Source organism: Globicephala melas, chromosome 1, assembly GCF_963455315.2.
Source record: "Globicephala melas chromosome 1, mGloMel1.2, whole genome shotgun sequence".
NCBI lineage: Eukaryota > Metazoa > Chordata > Mammalia > Artiodactyla > Delphinidae > Globicephala > Globicephala melas.
This window is the reverse complement of record NC_083314.1, coordinates 53,546,810-53,567,367: the sequence shown is the minus strand read 5'-3', so window position 1 is coordinate 53,567,367 and position 20,558 is coordinate 53,546,810. Positions and strand designations below refer to the sequence as shown.

The window sequence follows — 20,558 nt, the reverse complement described above, 5'->3', positions numbered from 1 at the left end:
CTCAGAGATTATCTGGGACTTGAAGAGGTAGAAAAGGTTATTTCAGGGGGTTGGAAAAGCTAATGCAGAGGCAGTAGTAATATGATAACATAAAAGAAAGAAATTGTCTTCCGAACACAGGCTATTTAAACGTAATTTAAACTAATTTAAACGAATCGTAATTTAAACGAATCATGTAAGAAAAATTTGAAAAATCAAAGTAACGAAGACTTCCTTTGAATGTCCGAGATTTATCCAACTTCAAGCTATATACTACTCTCTACTGTACTACAGATTCTCCATCTATAAAACACTGTTAGAATTATCTGCAACTTGACGATACTTTCAATCCTTTGTTTGAAAGAAATATTAAAGTAAAAACTATAAATCCCTAAAATGTTCATCAATTCTGCAATTAAATATAAACTTACTTTCAAATATGAGTCAGGAGAGGCCAATATGTATTATTGATATTAGGCATTTGACCTTAAATCAACCATTCTCAAGGAGGGGAAGAGGACATTTCATTATTAACAAGGGAGCTTCTGCAAACTACACTGCCCACTCCAGCCTCCAATTCAGTTTTGTCCTGTTGGGATATGGGCAAGCAGGGGAGAGAGTATTTAAGGATAAAGACATTTATCTCCTGTGATTATGAAACAGCTGTTTCCCTTCAGTCTACCACATTTAAGAACCACGAAGCTAAATACATGTACTTCAACTTATAGATATGAAATTTTTAAATTCCATACAAAGAAAGCACTAAATTGAGAATTCGGAGATATGAGTTTTAATTTTGTCCTTGAGCTACCCAATCTGAAACCAAGTTACTTAACTTCTCTGTACCTCAATGAGAATACAATTATATTAGTATTATATAAAGTTGGAAGTTCTATATAACTTCACAGAATTGCTCTAGGATAAAATGAAACATGAAGTATAAACATATCTTTAAAATATGATGAATAAGGAATTGTTATCATTATTCAAACTTAAGCCTCATTTAGATGTAAAAGCTTAGAATAATTTGGATTGGTTCACAGTTTGACCTTGAAGCAGACAGACCAACCACCCAGAGCCAATTAGAAATGAAAAGGATTCCTTGGGCCTTGCCTAATCCTCACCTTCCTACCCCAAATGCTTGGCCAAATCAAATCTAGCTGGAGAATCAGGAAAACTGATTTCCATTAATGAATTCTTCTGAATATTCAACCTCACCAGAAAAAGAAACAGAGGACTATGAAATTCTTAGAAAGTGAAATATTCGGAATTTTTAACTCATGACTCTCACTGGACACTTCCTCTTGGAATATAAAAGAAAGAAAGGGCTTCCCTGGTGGCGCAGTGGTTGAGAGTCCGCCTGCCAATGCAGGAAACGCAAGTTCGTGCCCCGGTCCGGGAAGATCCTACATGCCGCGCAGCGGCTGGGCCCGTGAGCCATGGCCGCTGAGCCTGCGCGTCCGGAGCCTGTGCTCCGCAACGGGAGAGGCCACGACAGTGAGAGGCCCGCGTACCGCAAAAAAAAAAAAAAAAAAGAAAAGAAAGCAGAAAAATCTAAACAACATGGTTAAGACTCAAGAGACTGGATTTTAATTTTTAAAAATTAGTTGACAGACTAATAAAAATTTTAATAATCTTACCCCTAAACAATAAAAATTAGTGCCAGCTGCTTATACTCTCCCAAGCCTCTCCAACTTCCTATAAAATGGCTTATAGTAAGTATAATGAGATGCATACAGTGCCTGGCAGACAGTGAGTGCCAAAGAAATATCTGTTGAATGAATGATTAATTTCCCTCTTTCTCACACCTTTTACACTATCTTAGTGTACCTATATGGATGCTGGCATGTTTGTTTTCTTTTAACCTACTAAAAAGTAAAATGCAAATGGTGGCTAAAAAGACAAACTGTGCAAACCCTCACTTTGTTTCATTAGCTTCTACTTTATCTTATGGGATTCTCTACTGGCTATGAACACAAACACATCTTATACCCAACGATAAGCTGCTCAAATTATTTACAAATTACAATTATAGCCCAATTTCAGTGAAAAATGAATCAATTCTGAATCCAGAATAATTTATGACGAAAGCAAAAGTATGAATAAAGGTATTTTTACTGCAAGAACTAGAAACTATAAGTCTAATCAATAACTTTCCTAGAGTCCCAACTTCTAGTCTTATCATATTTAATGACAACTCGGACCATCTTCAACCCTGAAGTGAATCAACTTCCCGTATAGTGACAGTACAAGCCAACTTCCTACATCACTAGTATTCTATTCTATCAACAATTTCCTCCAGAGGAAAAAGCACAAAATCCTACCAGTTCTCACTCAGCTAAAAGCAAATCCTTTCTTGCAATCTTACCATTTGAATTGGATTTTGAACACAAAACCCAACGAAAATGGAAACACTCTCAAGCAAGACAATCAACTCCATTTTTCACTTAATATGTATAATCCTTCTATGCCAAATGTTATAACGGAGGACTACTGCGTAGCATTCAAGATGCTAACTACGATGACAACACGTCTAATTCCTAGCTTTTCTCAAATCCGAAGTTCCAGTATATACGCTGATGTGTTAATACAAGTGTAGTGCAGTCACATCTGACACATGGATGATACTTAATAAACGTGGTCCCCTCTTTCAAGACATTCAGTTGAGAGGTGGAAGTTGTTGTGAACAGACTTTCTTGACTACAGGAGCCTCAACAACAGATTTAAAAGTGACCCAGCCTTTGAAGCGGGAGGAGATAATTTACACGTACACAGGATGGATATTTACATCAAATACCACTTCTTAAAACAGCCACACCCATGTTTAGAGCATCATCCACCATGCTTCAATAAGCAAATTCTGACCCACAACTCCCTCCCTCAGCATCCCGGGAAGCTTAATCCTCTCCCTTTACAAGTTTAATTCACCTCAACGAGAAATCCGGACTGACAGGGTACCTAATTCACCAGCGAGGCAGAAAATTCAAGGCCCAACCTCCGTGCCCAGCTTTCTCCTTTTATGCACAGCCATTTATTTGGCCTTTCATCTCCCCCCCTATTTATTATTCTCTAACCTCCCTTCACTTCTCCCCACCAGCACTGACCTCTTTAGTACTCCCACCCTGCCTCAGGACTCCAACATTCCCCCACCTCAGCCCACCAACCGCTGCAAACGCTCGAATGCCTCTGCAGACACCGCCACAGCGCCCAACAGACCTCCCTCACCCCGGACCCCAGCAGCCCCAAGAGCAGAAACTCCTAACGCAGAGAGGGCTAGGAGGCTGTTCGTCCAACCCACCAGACGAAGTCGTTGCTTTTGTCCTCGTAGGAGTTGATGAGCCCGTTGCACAGGGGGGCAAGCAGAGGTCGCTTCCTGCTGCCGCTCCCTAGGCTGGAGCTGCTCCCTCCTACACCGGCGCTGGGCCTGGCTGCGCAGCTGAGCCGGGACAGGCCCGCGGACACCGCCCCGCCGCCGCTCCCGCCGCCACTGCCGGACACTGCGGCCGCCACCAGCACAGGCCGCACCGGGCCCCCGAGGCCGCCGGAGCCCGCGGCCTGGGCCGCCCCGCCGGACCCCAGCGCCGCGGCCGAAGCAGCTACGGAAGGGGGCGACGGGGAAGAGGATAAGGACGAGGAGGCGGAAGTCACCGAGGAGGCCGCAGAGGAGCCAGGGCTGGTCCCGGCTGAGCCCGACCCGGCCTGGCGGCTCCCAGACATCGTGATTCCCTCCCCTCCGGCCGGGCGCTCGGAGGAGAGGGACCGCGACTGCGACCCGCCGCCGCCTCCCTCCCCTCTGCCTCAGTACATCCTGAGTAGGCGCGCCGCGCCGGGAGGTGGGGCTGAGGAACAATAAAGTTGATTTTTGTACTGCAACCACACAACAGCGTCCGACGGGAGGGGGCGGAGGGAACTATTAAAACAAGAGCAGGAACCACTACCGCTCTCTAGGCCGCCGCCGCCGCGATCACCGCCGCAGCCAACCCGGGCGCTCCGTGGGCCGGCCGTGCGCGCACGCGAGCGGCGGAAGGGGCGGGAGCGGCGGGGGATACAACTTTAGACACGGCGCGGGCGGCGCTCAGACAAGCTCAACGTGCCCTAGGCGGCGGCGGCGGCCTAGTAGCGACCGCCGCCCTCGTCGAGAGCTGGTTTCCTTCGTGACTTGCCCGAGGGTAGGGCCGTCTCAGTGGGTGACAGGGCTGCGGAGAGAGGAACGGATGGTAGGGGTGGCGCAAGGGGTTGGGGAAAGGGGAGGGGGGAAAGCGCTCCAAAAGCGACTGCGCACGCGCGCCCTGGGCGCCGACCCTTGCGGGTTACCCAAGGTTCCCGCTCCAGGCCAAGAAGAGCGGCGCCGGCGCGGGGCAGTTGCACCACGCATGCGTGAGGGCGAGCCGCATTCCTGAACGTTAACCGGGAGCGGTAGCTGTCGCTTGAGAGGCAGGCAGTATAACCCAGTGGCGAGGGTACGACAGGTACTTCCGAGTCGGGGATTGAAGGCCCTGAAGACTGGGGCACACGGAAAGAATCTAGAAGCTCTGAGCAGTTGAAAAGAGCACTGGACTGAGAGTCAAGGACTCTGGGCTTTGCTGTTAGCCGTTCCACAGTATTGAAGTCAGTGACTAGTGCTTTGTAAATTGCAAACATTGTAGCAAGTGTCACCAACTGTATGCATTCGACCATGATATCTTGTTTTGAAAAGTTATTTACCAAATTAAGCATAATAATAATGGGAAAACAAATCATGCCTAATCGGACCACAGCTCAGTTAAAATCTCCGTCTAAGGTGAGTCTGATATGATTTTTAGCACAAAACAAGGAAACCTGGCAGTTAATACCACCAAAAGATGCAATTTATGGTAGGCTTTTTGAAATATTGAAAGTTGATTTCAGATTTTCTTTTGCCATTTTGAGACTCCCTAAGATTCTGGGGGATGTAAATTAGAAACAACTAAACTGTGATTTCAGTATCCTTTACAACGCTATCATTCTATGATTCTCAGAGGGAAAGATCTCAGAGTTAATTCTGTTCTGGGTATTGAAGACTATAGGGGCAACTAGACGGCCTTTCCCTAGGAACAGCTGTCCATGCTGAGGGGACAGGGCCAGGGAAGGGCCTAGATGAAGGCCCAGCAACAATAGCTAGCCATTCACCTGGCAGTGAACCATCGTAAGGCTCAAGTCTGCCTTAGCTGATCACCTTCATGTTCCCAGCTCAGGTTTCTGCTCAGAATAATGATATAAGAATGGGCATGTCAGATTTCCAACAACCACCTTCCTTTTATGAATATTGTGTTATCCAGTCCTTTGTTTAAATTCACTTTTAAGACCCATTTTAGAATGGGTCTTAAATGAAGCCTTACTGACTCCTCGGCAGAAAGAGTTGCCCCCATTTGTGCCCCTAGGATATTTTGTTTGCACTTAAAGCATTGTATTTTAGTAGCTTATATGTATAATTCTCCTCTACTAGCCTATCAACTTCAGCTTTGTATTCCCAGCGAATTCAGCACGTAACACAATTCCTGGCCTATGGTAAGTGCTTGTTAAATTTTTCTTGGCAAACAAATAAAGCAATTGATCTCATTTTTATCTTAATTATTTGCTTAAACTCTGTCCTACTAAAATTTAAGCTCCATGCAAAAGAGGACTATATTCTCAGTGGGCATTCCATAATTTTTTTATGAAAGAATGGATGAATAAATGAATATAAAGAATTTGATGAATATTTATTGGACATTTATTACATATAGGCCTGGACTAGGCAAGGAGGAGATAAAGACATATATAAAACATTGCTTCTACATTCAGAAAGTTTATGGAATAATTGAAGAATTAGAAAAATACATAGAAAGATAAGTAATATTACCAGGGTGCACATGCTTAATGAGTAAAGCAGAGAATCAACGTAGGAACTGAAGCAAGAGCAAGTGCTTAGCGCCAGCCATGCTGAGGGAGGAAAAGTTAGGCCTGAAGAGAAAAGTATGGTTTGGTCAAAGTGTAATTAAAGTCATGAGCCCAGAAAATAAATAAGTAAAAAATGCTTACATCAAGTTCAGATGTCTATTTGATAGGGGTAAAAGAGTTCATTCAGTAAAAAATCATTTGGGGGCCATATTGTAAAGAGCCTTGACTCTACTTTGAAAAATAACCTACAAGCAGTTGGAAATAATGAAGCCATTAAGTGGGGATAAATATATTGAAAGTGGTGTTTTGAAGATTACGTTTTCAGCAGATTAATCTTTGAGAAGAGCTGGGAGATTAGGAGCAAAGAGACTAATTAGGAAAAGATTATAGCAGTCCAAGCATAATTGATGAGATTCTAGATTAGGGTGCAGACAAGGAAAGTAAAGGAGTATTCTGAAAAACAAAACAAACAAAACCACAAGAGAATCTACAGGATTAAGTTGCTCTCTGTAAAAGAATCTTCATGATCCTTGAGGGCATGACCCATGTCTGTCTTGTTCATCACTGTCTTTCCCAGTGCTTGGCACAGAGGCCAATAAATTGATTAAGTAAAAATGAGGGAACACGAGGATGAGTGACTCCAATGATAGCTTCACGTATACCAGCATGACAGAATTAGAGGTGGACAGTGGATGGTTTAATTTTGGATGTGTTAAGTGAGCGTGGGATGAAAATACATTCAAGTAAGCATATCTAGCCAGTGACTGAAAATTCAGGCTAAGGCACAGGAGAAAATTCAGCACGTAACAGAAATAAAACTTTCAGGTTCCTGAGCTCTGTCTCCAGAGATATTGAATCTATGGTTCTGGGCTAGGACCTATGAATATGCATTCTTATCATCACCCAGGTGAACCTGATGCAGGTAACCTTTTGAGAAATACTGTGATTAGTATTGTAGGGAGTATAGGAGAAATAGGTAAAATAGCCTCTTCCTTCCAGTTATCTTATTCAGGGGACAGAAAGTGATATGACCCCAGCTGAGAAGTCTCCTAGGAAAAAATTATCAATGCTTATTTGTATCTCTTTGGAACCTATCTTCAGTAAAATCTGAATTCACAAAAGGAAGCTGAGGGAATGTGATGCAATAGAATTTCCCTTTTATACCAGATAAATGTAGAAAGACTATTCTGAAAGTACACAGTCCTTTTTAGTTTCTAATGGCAAGATCTTCTGGGAAAGCAGAAGAGAAAAGAGGAAGAATGGCAAAACACACACACACCCACACACACACACACACACATACACACACACAGGAAGTCAGCCAATTCAGGAGAAGTAGATAACAGGAGAAGAGAAGAGAACATTACTGAAAAATAAAAGTAAAAGTGAAATAAAAACTAAGTCCTAATAATTCCAAAGTCTTCTACAAAAACACTTCTGAAGTAAAGTCTCATGTAGTTAAGGATGGATTGGAATTACCAAGAGGATTGAACTTCCCAGACCTATTTCTAAGGTGTCTTACCTAAATACAATATTTTAGGGAAATATGGCCAGTGGTTTCCATCTTCAACTAACCCTGCCCTTTGGTAACCAATCTCCCAAAAAGATCCTACCTAAAACAGCTAAATTGAGAAGAAAAAGGAGAAAAATATTTTCTGTCCATGTGAATGGAAGGAAAGAAATAGAAGAGTTTATGAAATGCAATAACATAGTAATGCATCCAGCAGAAAATAATCTATAATCCACTGGTAAAATTAAAAGCTCCAATTTATCCATCAAAACCAGAGGTAGATTGTTACCTGTGGAGAGCTAATTTCTTATAATTTGAGGACAACTCTTTTCTGAAAATGTCTACCATGCTGTTTTCAGTGCTGGAATTGCATCATTAGCTTTATGCCCTTCTAGTCTTTCTGTATAAAATTACAAGCACTTTTTAGAGAAGGTAAACTAACAACATTAATACTTTAGTAAGTCAGTCATCCTATTAAAAGAAGTTGATTTCCTTTTGCAACCCACTGCTAGCAATTTTAGTCAAAGTACTTGTAAAATACGGCCTAAGCCAATCAGAAGTAACAATGAAGAATTATAGGTAGAGCTGTATGAATGTGAATGCAAGTTACTGAATAGGTTTAGTCAGCTGAAAAAAAACAAAGCAAGATTGGGAAAAGCCAACATTGACTAGAAAAACATAAACTTGTTTTATGTGTGGTGAATGTGTACAGATTTTATGAATATATGGGTAGGTTTAGATCCACTTAAAGATCATAAACCAAAATGAGGTCTAATGCTTTCTGCAAAAACAGAACAATTGATGTCATCATGAGGTGGAGACCAGGTAATATTAAAGAGCCAAAGAAAAAACACCTCACACTGAAACTGAAGCATATAACATTGCAGGTCATTTGCCCCTGGGATTTGACCATCCATGCATGTAGTGTCACATACCTAAGAGATCTGGGAACGTATGTATAGCTAGAATCAAGAAAGGTTTAGGGCTTCCCTGGTGGTGCAGTGGTTGAGAGTCCGCCTGCCGATGCAGGGGACGCGGGTTCGTGCCCCGGTCTGGGAGGATCCCGCATGCCCCGGAGCGGCTGGGCTCGTGAGCCATGGCCACTGGGCCTGCGCATCCGGAGCCTGTGCTCCGCGGCAGGAGAGGCCACAGCAGTGAGAGGCCCGCGTACCGCAAAAAAAAAAAAGAAAGGTTTAAAACAGTACCTTATCCACTGTAATTTGTATCAAGTCTCTTCCTAGAGCATGAGTGATATTTCTTTCTGCCTAGTACCCTGAGTATACTAGGATGTATTTGCTGGCAAATCATACTATGTTATCTCCTCCAATACCCACTCCTATCACCCGTTGAATTCTGTAAGAAACTGGGAATGCTAAAGTAGCACTGAATGATGAATTTGTGTAAACAGCCTAGAATGAAGGATGAAGAGTATTTGGATATAATAATTAGATTTATATCAGGTTGGAAGAGAAGTTAGTTTGGGAGTCTGTTCTTAACCTTTGAAGGTGATGTCAAGTAAAACAAAATATTCCATCTGCCAATATGTTTCCTCTTTTTCCTGAGTTCCTATGGTAATTCTTATATTCTAAATGTGAATACTCAGATATAGCAGGTATTTCTTTTCTCAACACTCATTGAGTCCTCCCACACAGAGCCCTGGGCATCTTCCATTAAACCAGTTCATCAACTGCATTTGCACTTATCAATTTATTGTGAAATAGTAGAAACTGGTATTACCTCATCTTCAGTTTAGAAAAATTAGGTCAAAGCAGTAAAGCTGCTGGCCAAAATCCCAGCACTCCACCCTACGTTCCACAGCTGAGGTTTGCTAAATCTGGGTGATCTCTGATGATAGTTGAACTGATACAAGAGCATGTAATGGTTTTGAGTCAGTTAAACCCAAATCATAAATTAAAATTGAGTATCATATACCATTCTTCATTCTTCCTTTGCTGTGTAATACTACGTAACTCTCAAATGTTTGGTTGGTACCAAGATGTAACCAATGTTGATAATACCTCTGAAGAAGTTACAAGCTGAATTCCATGCTGAAAATCTAATTGAGTACTGGTATCCACTGCAGGACCAATAGCAGTGTATGATTTTTCTATTGCTGCCAAAACAAATTACCACAAATTTAGGAGTTTATAGTAACAGAATTTAGGCTCACTGGTTTCCCTGCCTGCATCTCAGAAGACTGAAATCAAGGTGTCAGCAGGCCTACTTTACTTCCTGGAGACTCTAGGGAATATTCTGCCTCCAGGCTCACGCAGGTTGTTGGCAGAATTGAATTCTGTGTGGTCATAGGACTGATGTTGGTTTTTCTTTACTAAGAAAAGCCTCAGCTTCTAGAGGTCACCTGCATTCCTTTGCTCACAGCCCCCTTCCTCCATCACCAGCCCCAGTAGGTGGGTCAAGACCGTCTTACACCGTATCTCTCTGACTGAATCTTCTGCCTTCCTCCTCTACTTTTTAAGGGCCTGTGTGATCACATTGAACCAACCTAAATTAACCTCCCTATCTTTTTTTTGGAGGGGGGGGTGTGCATGCTGGGAGGCTTGTGGGATCTCAGCTCCCCAACCAGATATCAAACTGGGGCCCTTGGCAGTGAAAGCATGGAGTCCTAACCACTGGACAGCCAGGGAATTCCCAACCTCCCTAGCTTAAAGTCAACAAATTCCAGTTGCAAAATCTCTTTTACCTTGTACCATTAACAATTGACAGGTTCCAGGGATTAGGACGTGGACATCTTTCCTGGGGCTTTAATCTGCCTACTACATAATCCATAATCTACTGATAAAATTAAAAGTGCACATTAATGTAGTACCTTAATAGTAGGGGAAACTGTTGGCAGGGAGGAGAGATATGGAAGCTGTATGTACTCTCTGCTGAATATGTCTGTAAACCTAAAACTGCTCTAAATAATGAGGTCTAATAATTTTTAAAAACACATGGAAATAAAAATAAATTTCCAGAGGTTTGAGTATTAGATACGGGATAATTGAAGGGCAAAAAGAGACAAAGAAATGTTAGAAGAAAACTTACCAGACCAGAATAAAAACTTTACAGTGAGATCAAATGACCCAAAAAGTGCCAAGCAAAAATATGAAAAAAATGTTTTTGCCAATGAGATTTCAGATCATCAGAGATAAAAAGGAAATACTAAATTATTTTCAATATAGAGTAAGATAACTATTACTTAAGAGTAATGAGAATCAGGGACTTCCCTGGAGGTCCAGTAGTTAAGACTCTGCACTTCCATTGCAGGGGGCACAGGTTCACTCCCAGGCAAGATCCCACATGCCGCACGATGTGGCCAAAAATTTAAAAATACAGAATTAAAATAAAAGAATAATGAGAATCAGATTGACACTGCATGTTGTTATGGTCTGAATGCCTGTGTCCCCACCCACAAATTCATATGTTGAAATCCTAACCTCCAGTGTGACAGTATTAAGAGGTGGGGCCTTTGGGAAATGATCAGGAGGTCATGAGGGTGGAGCCCACATGAATGGGATTAGTGCTAGGGGCTAATTAGATTAGGGATAGGGGCTTCCCTGGTGGCTCAGTGGTTAAGAACCCGCCTGCCAATGCAGGGGACATGGGTTCGAGCCCTGGTCCAAGAAGATACCACATGCCGCAGAGCAACTAAGCCTGGGCACCACAACTACTGAGCCTGCACTCTAGAGCCCGTGAGCCACAACTACTGAGCCCAAGTGCCACAACTACTGAAGCCCGCACGCCTAGAGCCCGTGCTCCACAACAAGAAGAAGCCACCACAATGAGAAGCCCACGCACCACAACAAAGAGTAGCCCCTGCTCGCTGCAACTAGAGAAAGCCCGTGCACAGCAACGAAGACCCAAGACAGCCAAAAATAAAAACAAATAAAAATAAAAAAAGAAGAAGAGATAGAGGAGCTTGCTGCCTCTCTCTCTCCCTGCTCTCTGCCACGTGAAAATACAAGAAGACAACCATCTACAAACCGGGAACTGGGCTCCTATCAAACACCAAATCTGCCAGCTCCTTTATCTTGGATTCCCAGTCTGCAGAAATGTGAAAAATAGATGTTTGTTGTTTAAACCATCCACTCGAAGGAAATTTGTTATGGCAGCCCAAGCTAAGACAGATGTCTTATAAGCTACACGCTAATAGAAAACTATGCCTTCAAAGTTCTGAAAGAAGTCTATGTTGAGCCTGAAGTTTTTAAACCAGTTAAATTATCAGTCAAGTGTGAGGGCAAAATAAAAATATTTTCACACATCAAAGTACATGAAATGCTTACCACGTATTGTAGATACTGATGGTGCCCAACCCAGATTCTGTTTACCTGGCACCCAGCTGCTGAGTGTTGGCTGCTAATGGCTGACAGCTGCCTTCTCTGGAGGATTGCCATTGTGGATACTGGAGCTGGGAGCAAGGGCTCTGGAAAATTGTTCTTCTGTGTATTGGAATGTTAACCTTACTAACCTGCTCCTATCCCTCTACCACCCCGCCCACACTGGCAGCCAATGGCCAATGATTGACACGAGGGTAAACGAAAATCCATCCTCCTTGGGACCAACTTTGCAGTGTAGTTGGTGCTCCCAGGCTCCCTGGAGGACTAGACTGAAAGTAGTCTCCAGTTGAGACCTCAGTCTTGCCTAGTTTTCTTCCCCTACCCTATCCTGCTTCCTTCACTCCTGTTCTTCTGAGAGCAAACCCTCATTAAATCACTTTCATAAGAATTCCCATCTCAGGCTCTGCTTCTAGGGAACACAATCTCATGCTCTACACATTCTGGGAAAAAAAAAAAAAAGATTGCTTAAGAATGAACTCCAATTTACACACTCAGGGAACTTCTTCTTCTGAACAGTATGGGGTAACGTGAACCAAATTTGTCCTTCCACATGAAACAACTAAAAAGGGCACGCCAAATGAAACAATGCTTTTAGATATTAGATATCAGGTAGTACAGAACAGTGATCCCTGAGAAAGGGGAAGAAAGTGAGGTGAGCCCTACAACTGCCCCAGCTTACTGCCTGAAGAACAGCTCCAGGCCACACTACAGGGAGGGGGACCCAGGTCTCAGATAAGGAAAGAGAAGTGGGAGTCTGAGAAGTGGCTGAGAATCCAGTTTTCAGGGCAGAGTTGCAGAGAGGAAAGGGCTGTACAAAGAGAGAGCTCCAACAATCTGAAGAGTTTCTTCCTCAAGTCTTCAGCTCAATACTGATTAGGACAAGCATGTGAGGAAACTGCCTGAGGATAGTTAGGGAAAGAACCACCCAAAGTAGCAGGGGGACAACTCCCAAAGCTCACACAGAATGAGGAAGAGTCATTGAAATGTGAAAGTTTATTGCAGCAACTAGTGCAAATTACCCTAGCTAATAATTCACAAAAATTTCAATATGCTTTTCAAATTCTTAGCAAGCACTGAAAAAAAAGGAAGATATATAAATATTAGACAGAGACAGTGCTAATATTATTCAATAAATCATGCTGGGGAAATTGTCTGTTTAAAAGGATTATAAATGAAGTCCTTCACACCATGCAAAATATATATATATATATTCAACATAAATTGAAGTTTAAATATAAAATAATTATCAAATAATAGCTAATATTTTTGATATATCATTACTGAGCCTAATATAACCTTTTTCATAACTTGTGATATCAGGGTACTGTGACATTTAGGTCACAGTGAATGGGGTTCAGGCTTTAGAGCAAGACTGCCTGTATTTGCATCATTCCCCACCTTCATCTCTCACCCTCTTTTAGTATTTAAACCTGAGATCACATCCTTTATCCTTTTTCGTTTTTTTACAGTGTAATTTCTTTTTAACATCTTTATTGGAGTATAATTGCTTTACAATGGTATGTTAGTTTCTGTTTTATAACAAAGTGAATCAGCTATACATATACATATATCACCATATCTCCTCCCTCTTGAGTCTCCTTCCCACCCTCCCTAACCCACCCCTCTAGGTGGTCACAGAGCACCAAGCTGATCTCCCTGTGCTATGTGGTGGCTTCCCACTAGGTATCTATTTTACATTTGGTAGTATATATATGTCTATGCAACTCTCTCACTTTGTCTCAGCCTACCCTTCCCCCTTCCTGTTTCCTCAAGTCCATTCTCTATGTCTGCATCTTTATTCCTGTCCTGCCCCTAGGTTCTTCATAACCATTTTTTGTCTTTAGATTCTATATATATGTGTTAGCATATGGTATTTGTTCTTCTCTTTCTGACTTACTTCACTCTGTATGACAAACTCTAGGTCCACCCACCTCACTACAAATAACTCAATTTCGTTTCTTTTTATGGCTGAGTAATATTCCATTGTATATATGTGCCACATCTTCTTTATCCATTCATCTGTCGATGGACACTTAGGTTGCTTCCATGTCCTGGCTATTGTAAATAGAGCTGCAGTGAACATTGTGGTACATGACTCTTTTGGAATAATGGTTTTCTCAGGGTATATGCCCAGTAGTGGGATTACTGGGTCGTATGGTAGTTCTACTTTTAGTTTTTTAAGGAACCTCCATACTGTTCTCCATAGTGGCTGTATCAATTTATATTCCCATCAATAGTTCAGAAAGGTTCCCTTTTCTCCACACCCTCTCCAGCATTTATTGTTTGTAGATTTTCTGATGATGGCCATTCTGACCAGTGTGAGATGATATCTCATTGTAGTTTTGATTTGCATTTCTCTAATGATTAGTGATGTTGAGCATTCTTTCATGTGTTTGTTGGCAGTCTGTATATCTTCTTTGGAGAAGTGTCTATTTAGGTCTTCTGCCCATTTTTGGATTGGGTTATTTGTTTTTTTTGATATTGAGCTGCATGAGCTGCTTGTAAATTTTGGAGATTAATCCTTTGTCAGTTGCTTCATTTGCAAATATTTTCTCCCATTCTGAGGGTTGTCTTTTCGTCTTGTTTATGGTTTCCTTTGCTGTGCAAAAGCTTTTAAATTTCATTAGGTCCCATTTGTTTATTTTTATTTCCATTTGTCTAGGAGGTAGGTCTAAAAGGATCTTGATGTAATGTATATCACAGAGTGTTCTGCCTATGTTTGCCTCTGAGAGTTTTATAGTGTCTGGCCTTACATTTAGGTCTTTAATCCATTTAGAGTTTATTTTTGTGTATGGTGTTAGGGAGTGTTCTAATTTCATTCTTTTACATGTAGCTGTCCAGTTTTCCCAGCACCACTTATTGAAGAGGCTACCTTTTCTCCATTGTATATTCTTGCCTCCTTTGTCATAAATTAGGTGACCATATGTGTGTGGGTTTATCTCTGGGCTTTCTATCCTGTTCCATTGATCTATATTTCTGTTTTTGTGCCAGTGCCATACTGTCTTGATTACTGTAGATTTGTGGTCTATTTTGAAGTCAGGGAGCCTGATTCCTCCAATTCCAGTTTTCTTTCTCAAGATTGCTTTGGCTATTCGGGGTCTTTTGTCTTTCCATACGAATTGTAAAATTTTTTGTTCTAATTCTGTGAAGAATGCCATTGGAAGTTTGATAGGGATTACATTGAATCTGTAGATTGCTTTGGGTAGTATAGTCATTTTCACAATGTTGATTCTTCCAATCCAAGGACATGGTGTATTTCTCCATCTGTTTATGTCATCTTTGATTTCTTTCATGAGTGTTTTATAGTTTTCTGAGTACAAGTCTTTTAACTCCTTAGGTAGGTTTATTCCTAGGTATTTTATTCTTTTTGTTGTAGCGGTGAATGGTATTGTTTCCTTAATTTCTCTCTCTGATCTTTCATTGTTGGTGTATAGGAATGCCAGAGATTTCTGTGCATTAATTTTGTATCCTGCTACTTTACCAAATTAATTGATTAGCTTAAGTAGTTTTCTGGTAGCGTGTTTAGGATTCTCTATGTATAGTATCATGTCATGTGCAAACAGTGACAGTTTTACTTCTTCTTTTCTGATTTGGATTCCTTTTATTTCTTTTTCTTCTGTGATTGCTGTGGCTAAAACTTCCAAAACTATGTTGAATAATAGTGGTGAGAGTGGGCAACCTTGTCTTTTTCCTGATCTTAGTGGAAATGGTTTCGGTTTTTCACCACTGAGAACGATGTTGGCTGTGGATTTGTTATATATGGCCTTTATTATGTTGAGGTAAGTTCCTAAAATGGGTGTTGAATTTTGTCGAAAGCTTTTCCTGCATCTATTAAGATGATCATATGGTTTTTATCCTTCAGTTTGTTAATATACATCCTTTTTTCTTATCTCTTTCATTTACCAATCTATGTACCTTTTCAATCTGAGTTATTTTATTTTTTCTTAATTCTGGAAAATTGATCATTGCATATTTCACCACATACTTCCTCCTTTTTCTTTCCTTCTAAGATTTCGATTAATTGAAATTTCAGTTAAGTACTTTATTTCTATCCTCTCTACCCCTTACATATATATATATGTATATAATTTTATACTTATATTCTCTCTGTTTATTTTTTACCTTCTAGTAGAGTTTCTCTATCTTATCTCACTAATGTGTTTTATGGCTACATCCATCTGCTATTATCCTATCAATTATTATACTTTTCCTACCAAATATTTTCACTTGGTTCCTTTTTTATAACTTTTGGTTCCTGAGACAGATATGATTAGTAAATAACATCCAATCATAAATTAATTACTCATTTGTAGGAGGTTCAGTGGGTCAGTCTTTCTCTATTCTTCAGTAATTATATACATTCATTCAGCAAGCATTTGTTGGACACTTACCATGTATCAACCACTATACTGAGTTCTGGAGATAGAGTACTTACACAAGGTTCCTTCCTCATGTGTTTATGTGTTAGTAAAAAAATAAGTTAACATTTAAATCAGATAAGTTCTGTGAAACAAAGTTGACTGAGGGAAATGCTGTTTTTCTTAAGTTGGTCAAAACCATCTCTGAGACTAATGTTTGGGCAGAGATCTGAAATAAAAGAGGAAGTGGGCCAAGGGAACAGCAGGGGAGGATCATTCTAGGCAGGGATTATCAGAGCATGTGTAAAGGCCCTGAGCAGGGGAAATGCTTAGTATTTGAAACTCAAAAGCCAGTATGCTGGAGCAGCATGTTAGGGGGAGAGAGAAAGTAAGAGAAAGAGAGAGAAGAAATGAGGTCAGAAAGGTAATATTAGAGGCTAAATTATATTCCTCCCCGCTCCAATTTGTATGTTGAAGCCCTAATCCCTCATCCCTCAAAATATGATATTTGGAGATAGGGTCTTTAAAGAGATGATTAAGTTAAAATGAGGCCATTAGGGTGGGCCCTAATCCAATATGACTGGTGTCCTTATAAGAAGAGAAAATGCGGACACACAGAGATACCAGGGGCATGTACATTGGAAAGACCACGTGAGGACACAACAAGAAGGCAGCCATCTACAAGCCAAAGAGGGAGGCCTCAAGAGAAACCAACCCTGCTGATGCCTTGATCACAGGCTTCTAGCCTCCAGAACTGTGAGACAATAAATGTATGTCTTTTAAGCCACCCAGTCTGTGGTATTTTGTTATAGCAGCCCTAGTGAACTAATAGGTGGCCAGGAGCCATTTTTAGTAGTAAACTGTTAAAATTTGAATAGAGATTTTATTCATAGAAACTGTGCAAAATTATATGTTCCATTTGTTTTAATGGTGTACTTGGTGGGACTTTCCAGAGAATGATATTGTGTTAAGACTCACAGTTTATTTCCATTTTTTTCTCATGAGAAAAGAATGCATAATCAATGATGTGGTGGGAATTCCCTGGTGGTCCAGTGCTTAGGACTCCACGTTTTCACTGCCGAGGGCATGGGTTCAGTCCCTGGTCAGGGAACTAAGATCCCGTAAGCGGGTGACATGTGTGGATCTGTGCCCTTTCTCCTTTTCGGTCCATGAGACTGGGTCCATGGGAGAGAGAGCCAAAACTCAAAATTCCAGCAAATTTAACACATAATCCAGACTTAAATCAGTGAATCACATTCTTAGTGCCTCCCCCACCCTTCCCAGCAGAGTTATTGGTTCAGGAATGGACAAATTACTCAAGAAAGAGGAGCTTTTCCTGGGACATCTAGGAAGGAGAGCTTGCTCCTTTCTCTTTGGATCTGAAGCCAAAGAAGTCATAGCTGTTGCCACCATGTTGGTACCATCTTGCTACCATGTGGAACCCAAGAATGAGATCAACATAGACGAAAGCAAAATTAATAAATGGAGAGAAATGAAATTCTAACCAGTCGTTTCAGCCCTGAATCGTGCCATACCTGATATCAGCACTAACCCAAAGTATTTAGTTACACAGGCAATAAATTTCTTACTGCTCTCATTGCACTTAACATTATAATCGTCAGTACCTTTCAACTAGACTGTCAGATTCTTTTTTTTTAAAATTTCTGCATCTCTTTTGTTTCCTGAAAGCACATTCCCAGAAAGTATAAATGAATATAAATGTATTTACATCTTTATTATATTTTACCAAGTTACCACTTTTTAATACTGTACTCTGAAGGGGAGAAGTCACCATAAAGTAGGCAACCTTAGACAATCAGAGAAAACATGATATAAAAGAGACAACACTTCTCATGACAAGAGAAAATAATTCGATCCCCTCCTCAGTTCTACTACCCACTAGCTGTTTGAACATGGGAAGGCCATTTAAATTTTCTGGTTCTCTATTGATTCATATGTAAAATTATAGGAACTCTCTGTCAACAAAGCTCCAGAAAAATATAATTTATGACATAAAAATAACAGTTTTAGTTTGACCAATCATCCATTCTGATTGCTTAGAGTGATGAAGAAACAAAAATTTTTTTAAATCAATTTCTCGTCAGTGGTTTTGGCAATGTGGTATCATAATTAGTGACTTCGGTAAATTAAGTATACTAACAATGGTCATAGCATATTACAACTCAGAGAGTAAATTTGAAATAAAACACTGAGTGAAATAAATAATGATTGGGACTTCCCTGGTTGTGCAGTGGTTAAGAATCCGCCTGCCAATGTAGGGGACACCGGTTCAATCCCTGGTCCAGGAAGATCCCACATGCTGCAGAGCAGCTAAGCCCATGTGCCACAACTAATGAAGCTTGTGTGCCACACCTACTGAAGCCCGCATGCCTAGAGCCCGTGCTCCACAACAAGAGAAGCCACCACAATGAGAAGCCTGCACACCACAATGAAGAGTAGCCCCTGATTGCCGCAGATAGAGAAAGCCCGCACACAGCAATGAAGACCCAATGCAGCCAAAAAAATTAATTAATTAAAAACAATAATGCTTGGGACAGCATTGGCTTTAATGAGACAAAAGCCCATTGATCTTCCCCATTTCTATCTCTCTCCAGATCCATGAAAAGTTTGAATTACTCTGACTCAGATGTTTATGATAGAGATCAGAATTTATAAACTTTCCTACACAAAATAAATGGTAATTTAAAACTTGGATCTCTTGGACATGGATAAAATTTTGTATACATTATGTATTTAAAATTTAGACTGTCAGATTCTTGATTGCAATGACTATGTCTTTTCTGGTCTATTCCCAGCATCTGGCAAAGTGTGTGGTATATAGAGGACAAGGTTCATATATTTTTTACTAAGTAGATATTGAATTAAGATGCTCCCATATTTTCAAGATACCTTAAAGACTTATCCAACTTCCTTTGTGATTTTGAGTTTTTACAATATCATGAAGATATTTTCTAGTCTAGTGTGAATGCATGACTCAAAGAACTAATATCCTCTTAGTATCATGATTCCGTATTTTTGGTGGGTGATATATTTGATACACTTCCAAACACCCCCATAGCAACTGAAGTTTCAAAAATACACTCAAAAGTCATATTTTCATCCTTGTCAGTTTATATACTATATATCATCTCAGATCAGACGCCCCAGTTGCGATCTGTTTTGGAAGTCCTTGTTTGCCTTCCTCCTACTTGGGAAGGAATACAGTCTCCAGACTGTTGTTATTCATTTGTTCATTCATCCATTTGTTCATTCTTTCATTCATGTGTTCAGTCAATGTATCATCAGTCTACTGCTGCATAACAAATACCCACAAACTTAGAGGCTTAAAACAATACCACTAACAGTCACTTGAGTCCATAACTTTACAAGCTGACAATTTCTACTGAGCTCCACTGGGAAGTTCTTCAGGTCTCACTTGGAGTCCCTCCTGTGTCTGCTGGATTGGCTGGAGGCTAGATGGTATATGATGACCTCAGCTGGAACAGCAGCAATCTGCTCTACTCTATGTGGTGTCTCATTATTTTATCCTGAGTATTAACTCAAGGTTAACCATAAAACATAAAACCCTATGTTTGGGATGTCACAGAGTAGGCAATACCAAGAGAAATCATTGATGAGACTGGAATAAAAATCAAATCTGGATTTAGTGAAGTTGAGACTGTATTCGAAAGGATTATTGCAAGTGAGGGAAATGAACTATTGCAAATTGAGGAGGGAGGTTATTGCCACAGGGAGTGTAAGGAACGGCACGAAAAATGGAGGAGAGCTTAAACAAGCTTTATTTGGGAACGCTCCCGGTCGAGGTTCACTGGTCCGAGAGAAAGGGGCCAGAGAAGTCCCGCCCGGGTGTGGGCGCGAACAAAATTTATAGGGGTGGACGCAGGGGAGGTGCTTGCTGTGTGAAGCAGCCCGTTTTTGGTAATCTCTCGGGTGTTGTGGCAATGTCAGGTGTCGGTTGCATCAGCCTCAGAGCTGTTGGTTCCGCCCCTCGGGGAGCGGGAAGACCGGGACCGAGTGGTGTGGCAATGTCAGGTGTCGGTTGCATCAGCCACTTTGGCGGTGTTTCCGTCTGGCTCCCTGGGCCCTTCCCCGGACCTGCTGGCCTTACAGGGAGAAAGAATGCTTTGACCATAAGGTCTGTAAGCAACTGCAGAGTTAGGCAAAAAGAGAAGAGTAAACAAAGCTAGAAAGAACTAGGTGTGGGGAACAGGATGTGTGTGAATGCGTGGCACATTCAGGTAGTAGACCAGGGAATATTTTATTTTACCTGAGGCCAGTTTATTCTCAGGAGAGGATGTATACTGGCTTAGGTTGAGGGTGAGCCAGAGTGTAGGGGCCTGGAGTAAGGAGACAGATTAACAGGAGGAAACATAATGATTTTAATTATATACTTATGGGACTTCAAAGAGGAAAAGTCAATTCTTGGTTAGTTGAGAAGTGAAAGTGTTTGGTAAA

General features: G+C 41.1%; 2 protein-coding genes across 9 annotated transcripts in view; one reads left to right on the top strand and one right to left on the bottom strand.

Annotated features, from left to right (window-relative positions):
- COP1 (COP1 E3 ubiquitin ligase) overlaps positions 1–3,972 on the bottom strand; it is a 278,313-nt gene extending 274,341 nt beyond the window's left edge. For 3 of the 8 annotated variants that reach the window (XM_030875399.3, XM_030875401.3, XM_030875400.3), the window contains exon 1: positions 3,278–3,970. In XM_030875399.3, the coding sequence (XP_030731259.2) occupies positions 3,278–3,696 (419 nt within the window). In that variant the 5' untranslated portion in view covers positions 3,697–3,970. Of the gene's footprint in view, positions 1–3,277 lie in introns of all 8 variants that reach the window. The other 5 variants (XM_060296039.1, XM_060296049.1, XM_030875404.2 and 2 more) reach the window with 3 other exon arrangements.
- Positions 3,973–4,342: 370 nt separating this feature from the next.
- The window catches only part of PAPPA2 (pappalysin 2), a 565,818-nt gene continuing 549,602 nt past the window's right edge, over positions 4,343–20,558 (top strand). Inside the window, exons 1-2 of the mRNA XM_060295976.1 lie at positions 4,343–4,759; positions 5,444–5,505. The gene's annotated coding sequence lies outside the window, so the exon portion shown is untranslated. The remainder of the gene's footprint in view (positions 4,760–5,443; positions 5,506–20,558) is intronic.